This window comes from Pterocles gutturalis, unplaced genomic scaffold (genome assembly GCF_000699245.1).
Source record: "Pterocles gutturalis isolate BGI_N339 unplaced genomic scaffold, ASM69924v1 scaffold13801, whole genome shotgun sequence".
NCBI lineage: Eukaryota > Metazoa > Chordata > Aves > Pterocliformes > Pteroclidae > Pterocles > Pterocles gutturalis.
Genome location: NW_010098011.1, coordinates 8,137 through 27,489, shown reverse-complemented (window position 1 = coordinate 27,489; position 19,353 = coordinate 8,137). Strand labels below are relative to the sequence as shown.

Below are 19,353 nucleotides of genomic sequence, written 5' to 3'. Positions count from 1 at the left end.
TGCTGAACACACAGAGATAGCTAACACACACACAAGCACATTAGAGCAACTTCACACATTTTTCAGTTTCTACCATTTCTGAACTCTATTTGATTTCTCATGGTTTAGCAGTCTGAATGGGAATTGACAGACTCCCAGGAAACAGACCAGAAGCCCCATCTTCTGTAACTGTATTAATTCCACCTGTAGAAAACATATAAAACTAAAGCCATCAGAAGCATGGAACAGCTCTACAACACAGGCAAAATAAGTAACGACGGTAGACCATACGCAACATCAGCACAGCAGGAAAAAAGAGACATATTGGTAACAGCTGGCATGACCATCGGGTGCAGAGCTGAGAACGGAATTGTACTCTTCACTTTGGAGAGGATGCTGTGTAATGATTACAGGCAGATACACTAAGCGTATATGTACGAATACACACACACTGAAAAGATGAACAGGTTTCTATACAGCATATGAAACATAAGATTATAATCCAAGCTCATAAAATCCTAATTTTGCCTGCCTGCAGAGAGGTACTGCATACAACAAAACACAAAAAAACCAGTGTGAGCTGTTACTTCAACATCACTATGCAAGGCACAGAAGGAACAATGTACTACATTACATGCAGTTTTATTTACAACAGGGTATGTAACTCAAGAACTGAACAAGTAAATAAATAAATCTCAAATTACAGCAAGCTGTAAAAGAGAGTAGCAAATTAAACGGTGCATCTTTTACAGTTAGTATAGAACTAGGGGAGAACGCTTGACTTTTCATGTCAGCTCAAGTCTTACAAAACATTACTGTCATACACAGCATCACGCTGGTTCTCTAAATCTTTACAAACAGCAATCCAGAAATAGCACACATCTGACAGAAACCAGGCGTAGCAGAGTATCAAGGTGGTATTTCCAAAATATCACTAGACATCTAGGCAAACTTTTAGACATCTAAACAACTTCATCTAACCCATAACTCATCAATTCACTGGCTACTTTCAGAGGCTGAGTAGTTAAACAACTATTGTAAGACATCTTCCATTTTTTCTGGTTATACATCCACCACACTGGTTCAGTTACAGAATCTTCAAATGCTGTTCGTCTGCATTTTAATGAACTGCAATTTCTATTCAATTGCACAAGTTATCTTGTAACAAGTGAGTCATTACCACTTCCTGGCATAATGAGATAGAAATGAAACTTAAGTTGTAGCTGCTGAAGTAAAATATGTACAAGTTTGTATAGCATCCTGCTTAACAAAAGATTACTAAAGGCCATATCCATTATGAAACACGTTTTAGCAGTTACACAAACAAGGAAAAAAAAAGTACTTTTCAGTTTATCCCCTAAAGACTTAAAGATGAAATGAAGTGATAATTACTGATTTAAGTCATATTTCAAAAATAGGAACTGAAAGCTGCTGACTGAAAAAGAGGAGGTGGTATTAATATCAGTCGTTTAGTTGTTCAGTGTGTATGTGTTAAATATTTGTTTCAGGACATTATCATAAGCAACCACAGAAATTAAAAAAAAATTATACAAAATTATAAAATAATCCTTTCAGGAAAAAGTTGGACCAGACAACTTCTAAAAGTCCTATCCACCCAATATCCTCTGATGTTATGAAAATCTGAACCACGTTTATTCTGTAATTCATCTGCTACACGTTAATAAAATAACTTAATTTTCTCAAGGAATTTCTATATACACACACACGATGTATATTTATATTACACATGCATGTCTTTAAAAACACTCCCAAATGGTGAAGACAATTCAACAGTGGGAAATATTGAATATAAAGCACCTTAGATTCTGAAATGTTAAAACATTTTCTCTGATTACTATCACAGGTAAGCCCAAAGAAGCAAGCCACAATTAAAAGACACAGCTGTTACAAAACTTTTAATACAAGCTATAAATTTGGAAGAAAAAAAAAAAAACAACAAAAACCATACAAACCAAAAGCCAGTAGAAATTAATGACAACACTAAAGAATTATTCAGATTGATCATGAACAGATAAATTCAAAATAATTACTGGCTTGATGGTAGACATGACTGCATAAACACTTAAATAATGCTAAAGAAAAGTGATACTTTTGTTCTGCATTCAAAAAAAGCAGAATCACATTCATTTCTTACAATCATAAAATAAATATTTCCTATTCTACCAAGAATAGGAAACATAAGATACAGCAAGTATGTCATCAAATCTGGAGGACCTGAACCCAGACTGCGTCTTAAACTCAGCCTGAAACCCATGGGCAAGTAACACTTGCATGCTCCCCATTTATTAAAAATGCTAACAAATTCAAAATTACCATCACCTAAACAAAGTTTAAGGGGGAATCTGAAAAGAACAGTCCAGCGAGAATGACAGCAAAATTTCCCTTCTTAAGCTGCTACAGATTTCTATCTTTAGGACTGCTTTTAGATGTGTTAGGGTTGGTCTTCCCCATCATTTCACTCTTTAAAAGAGCAATCAAAATATTTGGCAATATACAGCACCAGTCACGCACTGATTCCTTCCAACTACTGACGACTGGAGAGTGCATATGAAGCCTGACATGTTCTATAAGGTAAGGTATATTAATCCACCTTTGCATATAAGGAGAGAACCTCAACAGTTTTAACCTGTAATAACACAAACCAAAATGAAATTAAATCTTGTGCTAAGGAGAGCATAGAACCAAATCAGTAAACACATACAGCAGACCTTTTATTAGTCAAATTACTCTTAGTTGACATTAAAAAGAGCTGCCACTTTAACAACTCATAATACGAATGTGTGTTAAGTGATTAGCTTGCAGAGTTAGTACCAAAAGAACAACCTGGACTCTCTCATCGCAGCTACTGCAGAACTCTGTTACTAGGAATAATAAAAAGACAAAGTACCAATATATTCAGATTTTTTTAAGTGACGGCATCTAAATAGTCTGAACTAACTGTAAACCAGTCAAATTTGATCAGTAACCAAGACACAGCTGAACTTCAGTGTAGCTTCCCCCCCCCCCCGCCCCGATTAATTTTACGGGTTTTTAAGAGTTTGCTCTTACGTCAGTGTCAGGGGGAAAAAAAGAACTATTGGTCATATCTCATCTCACCATGAATTTAAAGTCTCTCCTTTTAAGATAGAAGAGTCACTATACTTTGCTTAGGCAGTCTAAATAAGGACGACAGTAAATTTGCTACTATTTCTTAAAAATGTCTGTGTCTTGATCTTATGAAGCACTTGTGTGCTTAGCTAACAAGATCCAGATTATCTGGTGGGTATTCCCCTCAAACAATCCCAAAAGTCAGACTGAGGTAATTAGCAATCCCATACTGCTCTGAGAAAGTATTTTAAACCCACTTATCTTCCACGACACAAAAAAACCTTCCAGTTAAGTCAGTCAATAAGGCTAACCAAGTAAAGAGACTGAAACACCATAACAAGTTCTCGTACTTTTGACCCTGGCTGGCAGCCAAACACCACACAGCCACTTCCTCACCTTCCTTCCTCCTGGGGATGGGGGAGAAAATTAAAAGGGCAAAGGGAAAAGAGACGTGTTGGTGGAGATAAGAACAATTTAATAATAATATTAAAAGTAATAATGATGATAAAAATAGTAATATTATATATATACAAATGAGTGATCCACAGTGATACTGCTCACCACCCGATGACCAAGGCTCAGCCCATTCCCAGCCAACGATCCTGGAACAGGGAGAGTCTCAAAACCACAATCCCAGAACGGAGATAAGAGCCCGAGTGTCCAAGAGACCAAGCCAACCCTGAGAGAAGGGCAACCTGGACGGACACAACTCAGAGCAAGAGGGGATGATCTGGAGCCAGAGAGAGAACTTCTGGACAGATCCTCATCTATATACCGGGCATGACATGCATGATATGGAACAGTCCAGTGGCCAATTTAGGTCTCAATCCTAAACTTAAGGTGGAATCCCAGGCTAGTACGCGGCTGTGCTGCCTCCCAGCTTCTCCTGCCCCTGCAGACACTGGCACAGCAAAGAAGCTGAAAAGTCCTTGACTGTCCTGGCAGTAGCTATAACCAGTGTGTGATCAGCCACCTTTTCAGCACAAACCCAAAACACAGCCTCTCACTAGCTACTGTGAAGAAAGTTAACTCTGTCTCAGCTGAAACCAGGACACAAGTGATAAACAAAAAAACTATTAAGAGCTCCAAAATTTTTTTTAAATGCCCTTATCAATCTATATTAATACCAGCTACTACAGGTAAGCTTAGTGCCCACATTACACCAAGCAAAGCAATAGTTACAAAAAGTAAGTGGAAACTACATTCCTCTCTGCGGTACAGGAAGGTTATTGTGTTCTCATAATGAGGACCAAAAAAAACCAACAAACCCAAAGTAAAAAACACTGTCTAGCCAACAATGGCAAGGCTAAGCAAAATCAAATCTGTAGGAGAAGCCAGCTTATTAACTAGACTATCATAAGAATGCACATTTCAAGGCAGCATGGTAAGGGTTTTGGGTTGTTTTATTTTTGATACCACCTCAAGCCGTGCCAGAGTTCATCTAAGAGGCAGCAGTAACTTCAAACAATCACTTCCATGTTCCCAATTTTCTAAACAAAGGTAGTCTCTCTTTTATTGTTAACTTTTAAAATAGTACACATAATTTGAAGTTTGAGTAATACAATGGAGCAGGTCTGATTTGATCACAAATACTAATTTTAAGATCCAGCTCTGGTTAACAAAGACTGCCAGTTACAAACCCATAACACCTCTACCTACAAGTTTCATAACATTTGTTTGAATTCAACTCCCATTTCTGAAGATCTTCCAAAAGATTATGAAGGAAATGTTTTGTCAGTTTCACTAGGCAGGAAGGAAAAAACAGGAAGATGCTCAAATATAATTGTAACTTAAGTCATAGATACCAGAGTCATTAACAAAATACTGCAAGGTACTTCTAGTAGGCCATTTACTTACCTCCACTTGCTGATTCTTGCTCTTCCCCTTCAGGAAACGTAGCCTGGCTTGGTAAGCTATTCCTAGAACGAGTGACTGACTCTAAGTGTGAAGCCCTTCCCAACAGAGATAGCTCATCAAGCACCTCTCCTTCTTTGGCTTCCAAATCAGATTTTGAAGTGGTTAACTGTTTTATGTTACCTGGTGCCATTAAACTATTTGGGTCATTTAAACAAGCTACAGTACCACTGTCCAGGCTTAATACTCTGGCACGATTCTTGGCACTGTTTGTGCTAGAAGTCCGACGTGTAGATCGTTTTTTGCTAATTCCTTCCGAGCTTACGTGGGTTTTGTGAGCATTTTCAGGGTCCATGCCCCCACGTTCTTTAGAAACGTATTTGGTCTTTAGAGCACTGTACTTTCCCTCAGGAGACTGACATGAATGGGAGGTGGTGCTGGAAGAGCTATCACTGCTGAACTGGTGAGCAGACTGCATACTTGACGTCCTGCTCAAGTCACTTTGATCACTGGAGTCCTCATCGTGACAAAACACAGCACTGTGAGGTTTAGTACCAGATACACCTCGAAAGGAAACATATTCCCTGTGCCGACTTGAATCAAAACTACTAGCCCGCTTTTTTCCTGTCCTTCTGCGGCTAGACTTGTGGGTAGAGGCTGTTCGATGTATTAGACTAGAAGATTTTGGTCGAACATCTCCTTCTTTTTGTTTTCCACTTGTTTCTTTAGAAGCTCTTGTATCTAACACAACTAGTTTCTCACTCTGCTCATCTCTTTGTTCAGCAGCCTTCCCAGGCGGTCTGTCGGCTTGCGTAGTCAGTTCATTAGCATGTGGGTTCTTATTGGCCTCTTCTGAAGCAGAGGCACCAAGACCTTTCTGACTGTGCATCTCATCAGATGCATGAGAACCCTTTAGCTCTTGAATACCACCACTGTTAATGCTCACTTCCACAGCGGTCCTTTCACTACTAGTCCTTTTGTCAGTAGTAGAACTACTGTCATCCTCTGAGTCAACACCACAGTCCTTTTTCTTACCGTCCTTTTTCTCTTCTCTAGGAGACTCCTCCTCGTGCTCTGACAACACACTTTCTATATGTGTTGAGCTAGTATGTTCACTTTTATAGCTACTGATGGTACTGTTGGTGTCACGATCAGTCCCACTGCAGTAGCTTTCTGTTGAACCACTGCTTCTAGTACTCAGGCTTCTCAGACTGTCCACACTTTTGTCTGCTTTCAAGGATTTGCACTTCCCACTCTTAGCCAATGGTTGAGGACTGCTACTTTTCAGAATGTCATCTAATTGAAAGACTCCTGAAATGCAAGAGTTCTCAGCCAAGGACTCTCTGGATCCAGAAGGGGGCTTGGAAGCTTCTAACTCACTGACAGGATCTAGTCCTCGTCTTTGCTGATAGAGAGGGAAGTCATTTAGTGAAGCATCTGGAAAAGCAACAGCAGAACTAGAAGTCCTTGGTACACCACGTGGTCTATGATCCTTCCTATAGGAGTGAGAATGCAGAGTTATAAGCGAAGCTACTTCTGTGTCACATGCACTGGTTTTAGACTGGTCCACAAGCTGGTTGTTCGAGAGGCACACTTTATCACTGTTGTCTCTTGGTAAATCCTGTCCAGAGGATAACGAAGGTTGGATGGAGACAAACGAGTCATTCGACACCAGACGAAAAAGCTTCCGATCAGTTGCCAAATCTGTTTAAGTACATATTTAAAAAAAAAAAAAATCATGTAGAATGTTTATGTAAGTCATACAATCTGCTTTACAACTGCTTGTTTATATCAGATAAAGTAAACAAACTGACAAATCCATTTGCAAGTACTATAAATCACATTACCATTTAAAAGACTTCCTAGCATCTGGGAAAACCTGACAGATTTTTTTTTTATAAAAAAGAAACCATCAACACCAGCTTAATCTTAGCAGCTAATAAAAGACAACACAACACATCCCCAACCTCCTTTATTGCTCATGTGCCTCAGACTTAATGTTTTTATGTATCACAAAGTTTCTTAGTTATAAAAAGGTAGCCTGCCTTTCATTTCTCACATGAGTAAACTGTATCACATAAACTTCAAAATTATCAAACAAAACAAAGTAAAATTCAAAATTAATTTTGAAGTCACAAAAACAGAAATCACCTTTCCTATGACATACCAAGTAAGCTAGGATGCAGGCACTGGCACAGGTCTGTAGGGAGTCTCATTATAGGACCAATAAAGTTATAAGTTTTACTAACTCTAAAATTTCTGCCATTAAAGCAAATCATGAGGATTTGCTGTTAGCTCTTGGTCAGAATAACTGCTTCCATTATCTCTCACAACATGCCTCCTGTAAAAGTGTCCACTTGCAGGTAGTACTGAGAGTCAGGCTACTTTCCTTTTTGGTACTGTCACTAAAAATAGAAGATTTGGAGGCCAAGTTAAGTTACTACAGCTGCTAAATTTTTGTAGAGTGTATTTGCACATTAACTTCAGAGACTTCACAAACAGTTCCATTACTCAGCTGAAAGTAGTAGAACCCTGCCGCCTACTACAACAGCACGGCCACCTTTAATCCTCTATTTTAAGCATACTTTCTGCACTGAATTACAGTTAATGACCTAAAGGAACCCGTCAGTCTGATCAGACGGGCCAGAATGAACTAGAGTATTCCCAGAGTCAACTTCCTGCTAATCAACAGGTACTTTAAAATCAGCAAACAAAAGATTTCCTTACAGTTTTATGCTCTATTTTAGTCTGAGCAGATTTTTTTCCTGGCAATGAAGCTAAATGAAAAATGAGATTTGAAACAAAATTGGACAACTGAAGAATATAAACTAGCAGTTTTCTTATGTACTAGGAAAAAACAATTACAAAACTCTGATTGCTTGCATATTGGAAGCATCCTGTAGCTCCAGAAACACAGAACTGTGCAGGATTACTTACTTTACAGAAAAGCATGCCTGATTTTTAAAAAATTCATTTGGTTGTACTGGAAAGAAAAACACGCCTGATTTAAAAAAAAATAATTTGGCTATACTGGAAAGAAAATCGGTCTAGAAAAAAGTCCATGAATTCCAGGCCATGAATTTCCAGGAGAAAGATTGTCTAGCGACATGTAAACTAGCCATCTTTCAGCAGTGAGGAAACAGTAAATATTTATTACCTGCTGGAAGATGCCAGAACAAGAAACATGCAGCCAAAGAATAAAGTATTTAAGCTATGCATCCCAGGAACTTAAGAAAGGAAACAGAGCTTCAAGATAACCGTTCTCAGAGTCTATCAACAAATCGCATGAATTTATTTAGCATGTTTAGCAAAGGGTCTCTGGTAACAAAATAACATGTTTAATATGCAGAAGAAATGTTACCTTGTTCTTCGCTCCCTTCTTTACATAGGCTAGAACTCTGGCCAAGACTTAAACTGATATCATCAGAGGTCTTAGCAGTGTCAGTATCTCCTGTGAATTTTAAGGAAAAAGAGCTCAAAGTATTAATGCATATTTTACATACGCTCCAGATTTCTCATCTGTCATGAAAGACTGGTGCTTTTATTTCTTCAGTTGAAGGTAAATAATACTAATTACAAGCAGTACAAGATTTCTCTTATCTTTTAGAGAGATGCATTATCTACCCTATTTCTTTTATTTTGTATATACGAAAGTTTTCATTCAACTACGCAGATCTCCCATAAAGAATTGGAAAAGTATCTTACACAGCACTGAACGGAATTTTTTTTTTGTTAAAGGTAGATTAATTTGAATATTCTTTTTTGCATCATTACCAATAAAAATGAGGAGTAGATTGTAACAAATACTTGTAAAAATAAAAAAAGGTAAGGAAAAAAAAAATCAGGGAAGTGACAAAAATTCACTTTTAATTTTCTTTTGTCTTACAGTTGGCTTAACAAATTTACAGGATAGCAATTCTGCATATTACTGATAATTTAACTTTTCATCTCAGACGAGTGCACAAAGGCTGTCCTGGACAATACTTTTACCAGATGCCAAGGAACAAGAAATAACCAAGTCATCAAAATACAATACCAGAAGGGCGACTGGTTGCACAGAACTCAGAATAGTAAGGAAAAGTCCACTCAAACCAACCCCTAGGCTCTGCATTTACAAGCAAAATAAAAGCCTGTTGTTACACACAAGACAGAGCACGGATGCTAGGATATTCTCTCATAGTGTTCTAGGCTCATAATTTGCAGCTCCAAGGAAGGTTTCTTCCAATCAGTGTATGCTGTACTTGGCTCACAAAAAAGTTTAAGATGAACAAAGGAGACAATATTTGGAAACAACGTGTTAAACAATAGTGATCTGAAGTGCTCTTGTAAGGTAATTTTAAGAAGCAGTCAAAAATCTCACCTTTGATGGTTGCTGCTGTTCCCAGACGGGATAATCCAGATCCAACCTAGAAACAGGAAATTAAGTGAAAAGCTGTAAACTTTCAGGAACTACCCAGCTGCTGTTTCCTATTACTGCAATGCATGCATTTACCTATACTCCTAGGAGAGGTTTTTCAGATTATTCTAGGGAAAAGAGAGCGTAATTCTACTAATTCTTCTCTGTAAACACAGAAAAATTTCAAGTAATCTGAAGATGTGTGCAGATTTTGTTCAGCCATACTACAGAACAATGGCTCTGCTACGTGTAATGCAAAAACACAGCTGGAGATTGTTTAATGTATTTTCTTTATTACACTGTCACGCACACATTTAGTTAGTCATTTTGCCATGTTTCAACTTTTTTATCCCTTCAGTAACATGCCTTGCTGAATGCTGTAGCTGAATGCAAATACATTAGCATGAGAAAGCTATTTCACACAAAAAACTGAATTCAGATGTTTACTGTTCACATTCCCTTTTGATGCTGCAAATTCAATCACAGGGGACCAGCGAGCACTAATTTTATCAGCATAAACACATTTTAAACATTATACTTCCTTTCACAGTAGCTTTAACTGCATTATAATGTCAACACTAGCGCACAGAGGAGAGAACAAAGAGCTTCTTCACATGCTTTAAAAGTTATAAGTATGTTCGGAATAGTTGGTCGGTTTGTTCTTTTTCCCCCCACAGACCAGTCAAAGAGACGTGATCCCTAGCCTAGTTCTGTCTTTCTACATAGACCATCGTCTCCTTTGAACACTACCAAATACCTGCTCTCTTCAAAGGAGAAAATCTCTTAAGAGTATCTATGCTGCATAAGAGAGCATTATTTAGATCAAACACCAACATTAGCATAACACTGCACTACATTATATACTGCTTGCTCAGAGAGCTAATTAGGAGGACTTGATACAGTAATGCCACACCAAGGATTTCCACGGCATTCAAAAATAGCTTCTGCATCTTTAATATGATTCTGCATTGCTCATTGTTAACATAACCTTACAGTCTGGCCAGTCAATCTACTTGTCCTCATGAATAGCTGCTAAGAGAAAGATGTCACAACTGGCTAAACGTCAAAAGCCAAACAGAAGGAACAGCACATGCAGTGCTACGGAAGTGGAATGCATAAATCTTGCAGAGATAATAAGGAAACAGAACAACTTCCCCAGTGAAATCACAAGGCAACTAGAGCATAATCTGCAGCCCTCCTATCTGGTGCACAGAAGTGCATTGGGTTTGTGTGGTGGGCTTTTGGTAGCAAGGGGGAGGAGGGGCTATAGGGGTGGCTCCTGTGAGAAGCTGCTGGAAGCTTCTCTGGCTTCCAAGTCAGACCTGCTGCTGGCCAGGGACCCCACAGTGGAGCAAGGGAAGAGTGTGAGGAGTCCTCCCCCTGAGGAGGAAGGAGCAGCAGAAACAAGGTGTGACAGACTGACCACAACACCCACCCCCCTGCGCCAGTGGTGGGGGAGGAGGTAGAGCATTCAGGAAAAAAGTTGAGTCTGGGAAGAGGGAGGGGTGGGGGGAAGGTGTTTTCAAGATTTGGGTTTATTTCTCATTATCCTACTCTGATTTGATTGGTAACAAATTAAATTGATTTTATCCCCAAGTTGAGTCTGTTTTGCCCAGGACCACAATTGGTGAGTGATCCTTCCCTGTCCTTGTCTTGACCCACAAGCCTTTCACTATATTTTCTCCTCCCCATCTTCTCCCACTGGAAAGGGGCGAGGGGTAAGCAAGAGGCCACGTGGTGCTTATGCTTGCTGGGCCTACACCACAACAAGCAGCCCCTATTCATTGCTCTCTTCCCACCCTTGTTGAAGAGTCAAATGAGTGAAGCTTTTGCAGAGGTCATCCAAAAATAAACAGTTTTAGTCCTTCCATTTCCACCAGTTTATCTTGCTTTGTACTTTGGCAAATTAACATTTTTGACTGCAGAGTTTGAATTGCCAGGAATAATAACTTTCAGAAAGCCATTTAGCGTTGCAAGAGATAATCACAGTGGATATGCTCTAAGACTTAACAGAAGCCTCCTCAAATTCAGCACAACTGAAGTTTTCCAATTAATCATCTAAAAGGCAGATTAAACAAAAGTAAGGGAGGAAAACAAAGTTACAACATAAGGATGAAGTTACAGCTTGAGCTATCTAACAGTTTACTGACACCAAAAGGAAGAGGGAAGCCTACCACAGTGGGTCTTGGTACTTATCTGTCCATACTCAGACATTTTGATTTACTGAATCAGAAGAAAGCTAACTGAGCAAAAGGGAATACTTGCTGATGGGCCAGTAGGTTGCCTTATAAAAATCCAGCCATTCCTAAAACGAATACAAGATAGGAGAGTGCAATGCCACTCTAATAAAGCAGTGAAGAAATACAGAAAGGTAAGTTGTTTATCCTAATACAAATATGAAATAAATCCAAATACAAATATATCCAAATACAAAATGAAAAAAAAAAAAAATCAGCAAAGATTACTCTACAGATTGCAAAGCCATCAGTACTGCAATAACTGCAGTAGCTTTACTTCTTACCTGGTTGTTTGGATCTACCCCAGCATAAGAATTGCGTGAACTACAGCCAACAGGGGGAGTTGCTTCTCGTATGAACTCTGACATCTCAATCCCTCCACCAGGATCACTGAGAGAAACATAAAAGGGAAAAAAGAAAAAAAAAAAAAAAAAAAAGAACATTAACCTACCAGTTAAACAGAAGTTTGCCTGTCTACACTGAGTGGAGATTCAGAACAATTTTCCCCTTTTCAAATATCAGGGATGCAAATATATGACAGTATCTCAGACGACAGATGCCAGTTTGACATAGGAAGCTCACTCAGAGCTGGAACACCCTACATATAACGTCACAGAAGCTTCTGCCTTGTAAAGTCCACTGTCACCAGCCAATACAAACCGTGAAGACTTATGAGCTACAAGGTATTTTGAAATGCTGACATATGAAATTCTGTCTATATGTACACACGTGTAACTTTCGGATCACCTGTCCAACTATAATTCCCAGAAATCAATCAATAGAAAAAGTATTAAATAGAACTCTTTCAAAGAGCAAGGAACAGACTCCAGATTTTTTCTAGACCAGATCTAGGAGTAAAAGTAAGGATGGGTTAACCAATAAAGGCACACGCTGTCAGTAAAAGTTATAGGAAAGGCAGATACATACAGGGACATGGTATCTCTCCCGGGGATGCAGAATACTTATTTCTACCAGAAAATAACTTCCCTTCAGATAATTTACAGACCCTACCAAGAAATATCTTGAGGTACAATATATATTACTACATCCTGGTGATTTCACCTTTGCACAATTGATAAGTATTGGTTTGAAAGTATTTTCTAGCTGAACATAACCAAATTGTAATTCAACATAATTCAGCTAGTCAAAGGCAGATATTTATGAAACAAAAGCAAATTGGACCTGTCCATTAGGAAAATGGGGTGTGAAATGAGTTTCGGACTACAACTCAGGGATCCAACCTAGCACTGTTTGTTAAAGAGGGAGAAGTTGAGGTACCCTTTTTTCCCCCCTCTCCCAATACAGCTCTCTTCAACCATGACAAACCAGGAGACTTCTGAACAGAAGTAACCTCAGTGTAATTTGACAGTGACGCTCTCTGCTCCTTCCCAAAGATAAACAACTGCCTCCCAACCATCAATGATTCAGAGCTCTGGCAAGTCCACTCCAACATTTTGCTGGAGAAAGAACACATGCACACCCTTCTCCTGCTGGACTAAAGAAACTAAGGATCAAGCCCCTCTGGAGAAGGGGACAGAAATGGACAGAAGCACTGCAGGACTTAGTTAATAGAAAGATAGTCTCATAGAAAAGTCTCATGGCATATGACAAACACCTAGTAATTTCTGTAATATATGGATATTGATCTAGGCTATTACAAACTGTCTGTAGGCTAAAGGACCTGAACCATCATTCATTCTGCAGCATGACATTTCAAGTTGTCATCATCTCAGAGAGATGAAAAGGTACAACCTTGAGAACCATTCTAGATCATGCAAGAAGCCCCTGAACCTTCCTGCATCAAAGAGATGACAAAAAAGACAGTCTGAAGTTAGGAATATATTCCTTCAGTAAAAGTAAGTTAAGAGACAAGCAGCCATGAGTTAGCAGAACTATGGTCTGACCGTGGCAAACTGCAGAAAGAAGTGAAAAGCCACCATTTTTGTACAGCTCAGCCATTAGACAAGCATGCTCTTACTGATGGCTCTTTACAGAGCCCTCTCTGACCTGATATTATCAATTATGCTAAGGCAGAACAAGGTAAGGAAGAGAGACAGAATTCAGCTTCTGTAAGTTCCACCAACTTTAGACAATGTATTCCTTATGCAAGCATTTTAAGAACACATAAGGATGTAACACAAAGACTAAATTGAAAAATTCTCACTTAATGTTTAAGTTCAGCATACATTATGATGACAGCTGAAGATACAACAAAGAACACCTTACACAAAAAGATGAAATTCCTTTCCTGTTTGAATAATTCATTCAGAAACACTGCATATGATTAAAGTATGTCCTATGAAGTAGAAAAATAACTCAATGCAAATAAGCTCTCATGCATAAAACTGGGTAGTTAGCCAGGGTGGGAGAAGAAAACCGTTTTATCTAAAAGTGAACCAACAGATAGAAGCATAAGCAACAGTACAACCCAACACCACTACTCTGCTCACAGCTGCTATATGCTGTGACAGCACACACAAACTAACAGATTAACAAAAGCTAGTAACAAACAACAACAAAGTGTGCAGGAACAAGCAGGAAGTAGAGATTTCTAGGATTAATCATTGTATGTATAAGGATCTGGCTACAAAAGCATATAAAATCCTTTAGGAGCTGTTTTCTGCTAATGTTGTGGCCATTCCTTTCTGCTGTTAAGTTTTACAATCAGTTTCTTACAGTTTGCTGACTTAATACCTCAGAGCAACTGCTATGCTTTTCAGTTCACAAGCAAAAAAACTGAAGTTACTACACAAATTGAGATGACTGAATAAATTATGTCCAGCTACCTGCAACAGAGATTGCTGTGGAAGAGGCATTCAGAGACTGTGCAAAACAAAAATAGTATTTCTAATTATTAGTAAATATCTAAAATTACCACCTGCAGCTATATTACATTAGTGTGTCAGAAAGTAACCGAAAGTCTGAGGAGGCTGTAAATCCACATGCATTCAAAAGTTTAAAAACTAACTTGGGCTGATTGACTTAAAGAAATCTGATATTTGGACTAGGACTTACAGAAAGAATTTGGAATGAGCAATTTTGATTTCATGACAAAGCAGATGGAGAGTTTTATTCTTCTCTTTCAAACACTTTGTTCTGTCCTTCATTTCCAACTAAAGTAGCGAGATAACCAGTCAGGATGCTGCTCTTAAAACACAAAAGGACCACAGCATGTACCACAAATGCTAGACTATGACAGTTCCAAGTATTAAGAGAATTTTTCTTTAAAGCTTGAATCACTAACTAGAAAGTCAAAAAACAAAACAACTCCAAGCTCAAGAACAGGTCTGCCAGCCACAAAAAACTGCAAGGAGAAGAAATAGCAAAGGTAGGGCAAGAGTTGTAGAGACCACATTTTTTTTCTTTTATCTCTTGCTCATACTTGTTTAAGTAGACTGCATATAACTCAAAGATGCAACACTCTCCAGCTCTCAGGTTTATTTTTTAAGAGAAGTACAAGTGAAATTCATGTAGCATCATGATTACAGCTCCCCCACACTGATGGAGATCAGGGACACCAGTGTGACTAGGTCAATGCTTTACGATACTTTGAACCATAGTAGTCACTGACAAAAGGAAGAAGCCACAGTCATATTGCCAAAGGCAAGACTGACTTAAGTGTTTTAAGGTATCTACGTGGGTCCACTGTTACCCGACAAAAATTATCCTTGCACTGTGAGGTTAGGAGCCTGTATCCCCATCACTTGTTTTCATGAAACCTCACAGAAGCATTACTAACACCACCCTCTCAAGTATGAAAGCAGCAACTGCACTAGAAGCTACAACTCACATTCCTATCTCTAAATTAAAAATAGCTTCTTTCAACAATATTAACTACAGAATTTCAGCTTTATAAAGAGGATGAGGAAAAAATAAACAAGGCATTTCTTAGGGGACAGTAGTTGTTCTTCGCTTAAGCATGACAAAGTTTTATGAAAATATTAAAAAGCTGAGTTTGATCCTATTCACAAACCAGTGTGAACCAAAGATAAACAAGCAGTTCATATAAACCTACAAATGACAGTACCTAGTTTTTGATACTTGAAATTACCACTTTGCAGATAAACACCTTCAGACAGAACAGCACTTCTTAGAAGCTAAATAGAATCCTGAACATAACTTTTGAACAGAAACCAGACTATTGCTTAATCCTTCAAAATATGAATATTCATACCTAAAGTGGACTCAGGGAGGGTCTGCGTGACAGGGTGAAAACTCCAGGACAGCTTGCACACCCTACTAAATACATATTTATTTGGTATCACATGCTGTACCCTAAGCTATCAAAACTAATATTCTGATTATGCAAATACTTAAGGTAGTATGTCTTCTTAGATCTCTATATCCACCTGAAGCTAGGAGAAGAGAGCTTAAACAAAAAAAAGAAAATCCTACATATACACACACTTTCTTCCAACACAGTTTTTTTAATTAGTGTTCCAACTGAACTTACTAAGAAGGTGACAGCTCAATACTAAACACTCACTCTACATCCCCTCTACTGGTTTGAATGTTATCCCAGAGTTCTTGTAAGCTTCCAGGCAAAGATTAGTATATACTGTACATCCCACTTACCAAAAGTAACTCCGTAATTTCTGCATTGACCTTGTTCCCAGTTCTAGTAAAGAGACCTGAAAGTGGGAACAAGGATCATATAAAAGTTAATGAAACTTTAGTTGGCAAGCAGGACACACAGCATCAAACTAACCTCTACTTCTGAGCTCACAAATGCTTATAATGTAGTAACTTGTCCCATGTCAACTGCTCCTTATACAAAGCAGAACTTCTAGAACATCCAGAATTCACAATACTAGTAGAAAGAAGTCCCTTGCCCAGTCTTGGCTACTGTTTTGGAAGCAAAAGCTACACAGCTTAAAAAAAAAATAAAATTCTAAGGATCACAGCTAAAACATGCATTAGCAAGGTTGCACTGAAACAGAACAGACCACTGGTTTACTTCCATGAATTTTATTAAGCAGAATAAGCATTAACATACACTTAGGCAAGCATTCTTCCAAAATAGCTCAATACAGTTTTAGCAAGGTATACAGTGATCTAAATGGAGTCACAATTAAAATCAGCAGGTTCAGTTGCCAAACACAAGATGGGAAAAGGGTCAGGTTATAAAAGATTGATACAAGAAGTACTGTATATCAACTTTTAAGGAAGTGAAGGATGCTGTTTTTGCTAACAATACCTGAGCTGAGAGCAAATACAGAAAAACTGAAGACTACCGCATATCCACAGTGAAGTCCTTTTACTTCTAGACTGAGCGTTTTAATGAGCATCACTTGAACACTTCCTTTCTTTAAGCATCCTGACAAACACACTTTAACTACACTTCCTTATACCACTTGCCTCCATGTAAAAGTTTCATGGTTTCATTTTTAATAAAACACACACAAACTTTTAAGAGTCAGGACAGCATACTAACTGCCTCACTTTGAAATCTATTCATGGATACTTCTACCAGAAATTCAGACAAGAAAAAGGTCTTCTTTAAAAGGTAACAATTCAAGGTTGCTTTCTTTCATGCAGTCTAACTCTCAAGATGGCCTCAATTACCTGAAGCCAGGCAGAAGCTTTGATAACAGAGCTCCTAACACATCCACAGTCTGATCAGACTGGTTAGGCTGGCCTTGTTGATGAGTCAGCTTTTGCTCTTCTTTCTCCAAATAGTCTGGTCAGAGGGGGAAAACCTCCAGGGTTTTTCTTATGCTGGCAACAGCAAAGATCTGTGGAATGGAATAACCTCCCTACTGACAGTACTTCAGAACCATAATCCTCATTACTAAGCTGAGCAATTCCAGAATTTCCAAGTTCACAGGACAGTGTTCTCCTGAAGTAAGACTATGAAGTCAAGCATTGTATCTGACTCCTGCTTTTGCAAAACTAAGCAAATTGAAACCCAATCAGACATTTATTTCAGTGATAAAAGACTCAGCATGTAGTATGTGGTCTTTGACAGCTACATTTTTGAAACTAATTCTACCACTGAAGTAAGATTACTTGTACCGGTTGTGTTCATTCAATATTTAGTGACCTAATCAGCACACTCCATGCTATTGTTTCAGTGCTTCCAGCATTTTCAGTATTGTTCTGGAACTCCTTTGGAGGAGGAACCAGGAAATTAACATGAATCCACCATTTCAAATCTAATACATAAATAAATCTGCTTTCAAAGATCAGACTTAAACAGTCTTTCAGAACTCCAGAGGTCTGCATCTATACTCCTCAGTGTTTATTTCAACCACCACTCTAGTTACACATCTGCTGAAGACAGGACTGTTTATCATTTGAAGCAGTATACGAACATCAGCAGACACCTTACCTGGGCCCATTGCTGTCTTTCCTCTTGGCTGAAACACTGCTTTGTTCTGATTTTGCACCTCTGTCCATATGCTCACTGGCATTCCTCTCCACAATTTCTCCCTCATCCAGTGCCCTGTGCAAACGGTAATTCACCATCTTCAAAACGATAAAGAGAGCTGCTATCACCGGGCAGTAGACAGCTACTATCATCATGGAAGAAGGAAGGGCCTTTCAAAAGAGAGTAAAACAGTTAATGAACACCAGGTCAAATGTCCGTAAGAATACATAAAGCTATCTAGAGTTTAACACTGTCTTTCATACAGAAAATATTGATCATACTAAAAATGAAGGTTTAAACATACACCCCCTATAGTCAAACATTGTGTGGAGATTGCTAGAAGTCTAGCAACATAGAAAAAAGAACAGTTGGACTACAAGATAGCAAAGCACCACAGCAGCATGCTAAGTAGACCTATCACTGGAGCCTGAGAACCAAATTCAACTCTTGTCATCTTTTTCCAGGCTATTGGAATGTAAGATCTAGACTAGGAAACCTGGAGCTTCCATGATTTATCTCACACACAATATCTTTGATTAGTTGTTATGAATTAAAAAAAAAAAAAAAAAAGGACAGCTTTCAAGTTGCTTAAAATCTTGCTAAACCAAGCACAGAGTATGACCTTACTTCAGGGCAAGTACACAGCACCAAGTCCATCTTGGAACAATTGATGTGCGTTTGACAGCATGGCGGATGGAAAAAAACCTGCTCAACTACCCGACATAGATGTTTTGACTTAGATTGTCAGCTTCCAACAGCTACTGTTGCATGACAAGATACTGGCAAGTCACAAAAGCCAAACTTCGCTAGCTGCATACATTTGTGGCTCACACATCTGAGCAGTAGTTCACAATAACCTACAAGACCACACACTGCAAAGGTTATTTTGCTAGACTATTACTTGCCCATGGAAAGGCAGCCAAAGCAGATGTTCTGAAGAGAATTTTTCAGCTGTGTCAAAGGTGGTCATAAGCCACATGAAAAACCTCAACTTTTGAAATTCCAGAGTTAAGACTTCTCATGCAACTTTTGCTGAGGCCCATAAGGCTTTTACAGATCAATCACTTCAGCAACAGGTATTGATTAAGTGGCATGTAATAGCTATTTAAAAGTGTTCAGAGTACTAGTTAAACCTCAAGGTTTTCATCCTCCTAATTCACCTTTTATTCATATTTATAATTTTGCCATTTCCCTACGCAGTCACTAATCAAAATGAGATATTAACTTAGTCCTCATCCACTTTCCTTACAAAAGCAACAAGAGTCTGTGTTCTCAAATATTCTGCTGCATCACTATCCTTTACCCCACTGATGGTGCAGTTTGATATAAAATTCTAGTAGTCATAAATATATATATATACACACATATATGACAATCAGAATTAAACAGCATTTGTTACCCAGCACAAA

The 19,353-nt window shown here is 38.5% G+C and overlaps 1 protein-coding gene across 1 annotated transcript in view; it reads right to left on the bottom strand.

The window, feature by feature from the left end:
- Positions 1 to 18,099, bottom strand: part of LOC104471963 (pecanex-like protein 1) — a gene marked incomplete at its 3' end in the record, with an annotated part of 25,696 nt that extends 7,597 nt beyond the window's left edge. Inside the window, exons 1-5 of the mRNA XM_010087487.1 lie at positions 17,906 to 18,099; positions 11,859 to 11,964; positions 9,302 to 9,347; positions 8,303 to 8,392; positions 4,945 to 6,645 (exon numbers count right to left, since the gene is read on the bottom strand). Coding sequence (XP_010085789.1) covers positions 4,945 to 6,645; positions 8,303 to 8,392; positions 9,302 to 9,347; positions 11,859 to 11,964; positions 17,906 to 18,099 — 2,137 coding nt within the window. The remainder of the gene's footprint in view (positions 1 to 4,944; positions 6,646 to 8,302; positions 8,393 to 9,301; positions 9,348 to 11,858; positions 11,965 to 17,905) is intronic.
- Between the last annotated feature and the right edge of the window lie 1,254 nt (positions 18,100 to 19,353).